The sequence below is a fragment of the Cucumis melo genome, chromosome 6 (genome assembly GCF_025177605.1).
Source record: "Cucumis melo cultivar AY chromosome 6, USDA_Cmelo_AY_1.0, whole genome shotgun sequence".
In the NCBI taxonomy this organism is placed as follows: domain Eukaryota; kingdom Viridiplantae; phylum Streptophyta; class Magnoliopsida; order Cucurbitales; family Cucurbitaceae; genus Cucumis; species Cucumis melo.
In genome coordinates this window covers 3961449-3964507 of record NC_066862.1, presented here as the reverse complement: position 1 = coordinate 3964507, position 3059 = coordinate 3961449, and the positions used below count along the sequence as shown (strand labels likewise).

Genomic DNA, 3059 nt, shown 5'->3' with positions numbered 1-3059 from the left:
TTTTTAGTTCTATAAACAAAAAGGATACAACCAATTCCATTGAACTTACAAAACTATTACAAATTATAATTACAGTACATTGAGAAGTGTACTTGAAGATCTAAAACAAAACACACACACACACACACACAAAGCCAAAAAAAAAAAAAAAAAAAAAGAATCAAAGAAAGGTCAGAAATTTGGGGAGCTTTCCTCTAGTTTATTTTATTGTTGTTGTTTTCAATTTCTTCGTCATCTTTGTTAGTACCTGTTTCCATAAACCTGCATCAGAACAAGAACAGACAGAGAAATTTTACTTTCAAAATGGGATTAAGTTAAACTAAACATTTCAAGAAAACTTTGTTTTTATCATCTAAAAATGCATTCTTTTTTTTTTGTTTATGGAATATGAAGACGTACTTCATGTGATGCGATGGATCGACAATAATTCGAATTTGTAAGCACCGAGCATGTCGACCCACATTCACTGTCCTTGAGCGATACCGTCGACCGATCAAGCTTCATCGGCCACGGAGGGTAACCGTAGTTTTGAGCTGCAGAGCTCAAATGTGACGACGACCGCTGCATTCTCACTGCCCTCGGAATGTTCCTCCCCTCCACCGATGCCCGTCTGCGGCTCGGCTGTCTCTCAAACGACTCCGGCCGAGCTTTTGGGGCACTCTGCGACCGCGCTTTCGCCTTCGACGATTCCGTGTTCGCCATGTAATTTGGGAACAATGGGTAATCGTAAGACAAAGATTCTGCATATTCCGATCTGGGAAATTCGAATGGGAGTCGATTCTGGTCCGATTTGGCCATGGCGGAGAAGCATTGTGGGCTACTTTGAGCTGTTGCATAAGCATAATCTTCAAAATGGCCGCTGTATGTTCTCGGGCTCATGTCAGTCATCGCGGACGGCGCCGGTGAGAGACGGTAGTTTTCTTGATTCGAATAGGCGTAATGGCTGTAGCTATTTCGATTCTTAAGGCTTCCGCCTAAATCCATCTCTACGATCTTTATGTTCTCTTCCATTTCTCTGTCGATCTCCTGCGTAAGAAAAACAGAGTCGAACGAAATCGCTAAGAACGATTATGAAAAACTGACCCAGTTGTTTATGGGATTCGAAAATTACTTGATGGGGTTGTCTTATTCGACTTTCTTGGAAGGATTTTCTGTGGGATGAGTGCCATTGATAGGCAGTGGGCTTTGAATCTTCCGCCAATTTAATCCTCTGTGTTCGAGCTCTGGCCTGCGCCGTCACTAACGCTTGCATGCATCGCAGAGTTTCGGTGGCTCTTTGTCTCACCAAATGGCCTCTCACCATTGCTTGTAATTTCACCAATCCTTTCAAAGCACAGAGAGCCTTCCTCGCCTGAAATTTAAATCACAACACACAATTGCTTCAAATCTTCAATTTGGGAATAGTCAATTTAGGGGAACATTTTGAGCTTTTATATATATATACCAGATAAGATCTGAAAACAGATTGGATTTTAATCGCAGCAGCTTCTTCAATCGCATTAACTTTCCCATTCGACGATGCAGTCAAACGAATCACAGCAGCGGCAGCTTGTGCAGCTGCCACAGCCGCCGCCGTCGCAGCTGCCACCGCCATTGCGTGTTTTTCCTGTTCCTTTTCCATGTCAAACGTGGTGGTGGCCGGTGGTGTTGCAGGGACAGGAACATTCGACTCCGGCGGATTCACATCCTTGGTCGGAGATGGTCGCCGGAAACTCCATCGTTTCTTCTCTTTGGGAGTGGAAACCGGAGTGGTTGTATTTTCAGACGAAACGGAAGATATCTGATTTGTGATTTGGGAATTCTCTTTGTCGAATTTCTTTCCGGAGAGGAAATTCTTGAGCCATTTTCCGGCCTTCCCCATTTTTTGTTTAGTTTGTCCTCTCTAAAAAATGGAGATCTGTGGTTTTTGTGTGTTAGGTTCTTGCGAGATGAAAATGGCGGCCTTCAGTTTGATGATGGATCTCTGTGGGCTTCATTTGTCTGTTGTTCGATTTGTCATTACTCGTAAAAAGATTTATGGAAGCGAAAGCATTTTGTGATGATGAAACAAAGTGGAAATCTCCTGTTTGATTTTCTTCATCTTTTTTTTGTATTTGGCTTTCTCATATTATTACTTCAATAAATAAATAAAATAAATTTCTAATGCCGATTGGGGTTTTCTTTTCATTTTTCCTAAACAATGATTAATCTATTAAATTTATTCTATGTTTGTATTAAAATTCAGATATTCATTTACTCCAATTCAATAATTATTAGAGCCTTTTTGGGATAAAAACAGATAATTGATTTTCAATTTCCGGTTTATTATTTCCATCTTTGTTCTAAGATTTTAACACTACTCTACATTTTAGTCTGTTTTATTCCACTTCTGTCTCTAAATTTCATATTGAATTCTATTTCAATGTATACAATTTTTAAAACATTTGAGTTATGTCACCACAGATAATTTCTAGCATGACTTTGAAATCTATTTCCAAATATTTAATTCAAAAAATAAGTTATTTTAAACAAATTAGAGTTAAACTAAATCAATCATTAGTGTTGAGCTTGACAAGACATGAATTGTCCAAAGCTAAATGAACCATTTTATAGTTTGTATTGTACTTTGTACTAAAGCGGTGGCTCTAAGTCTATAAAAGAAGCTCACCCACTTTTGTCTTAGTTAAAAACACTTTCAAGCTTTAAGTACCAACTCTAATTAAATTATTTTCATCGTATGTAGTTAGAGAGTGGAAAAAAGGTGCAAATGACCGAAAGCTTTGAGAGTATTTTTGTAATTAGGGTAGCGTGAGAGAAAATTATTCTGTGTGATTGTAACAATTTTTCACACAGTGAATTTCTTTCTTTCAAGTTGAGAGTTTCTCACCTAAATTATTGTGTTGTTTTTAAGTCCAATCTAGAGCTTTTGTCCCGATAACTAGGTCATTATTTTTTTCTTTCAAATTGACATGCAAGCTAAAAACATAATTTTAATATTTAAAAGAAGAAGAAGAAGAAGAAGAAAGAAAACATGGAGGTAAAGCTTTAAAAGAACATGGCCACTCTTGTAAAATACTCTA

The 3059-nt window shown here is 37.9% G+C and overlaps 1 protein-coding gene across 1 annotated transcript; it reads right to left on the bottom strand.

Annotated features, from left to right (window-relative positions):
- Positions 1-2070, bottom strand: LOC103483680 (protein IQ-DOMAIN 19). Its single transcript, XM_008440402.3, has 4 exons — positions 1445-2070; positions 1112-1351; positions 400-1026; positions 1-261 (listed from the first exon to the last, which is right to left on the bottom strand). The coding sequence occupies exons 1-4, from the start codon at positions 1859-1861 to the stop codon at positions 241-243; spliced, it is 1305 nt and encodes a 434-aa protein (XP_008438624.2). The 5' UTR covers positions 1862-2070; the 3' UTR covers positions 1-240.
- Positions 2071-3059: the final 989 nt, after the last annotated feature.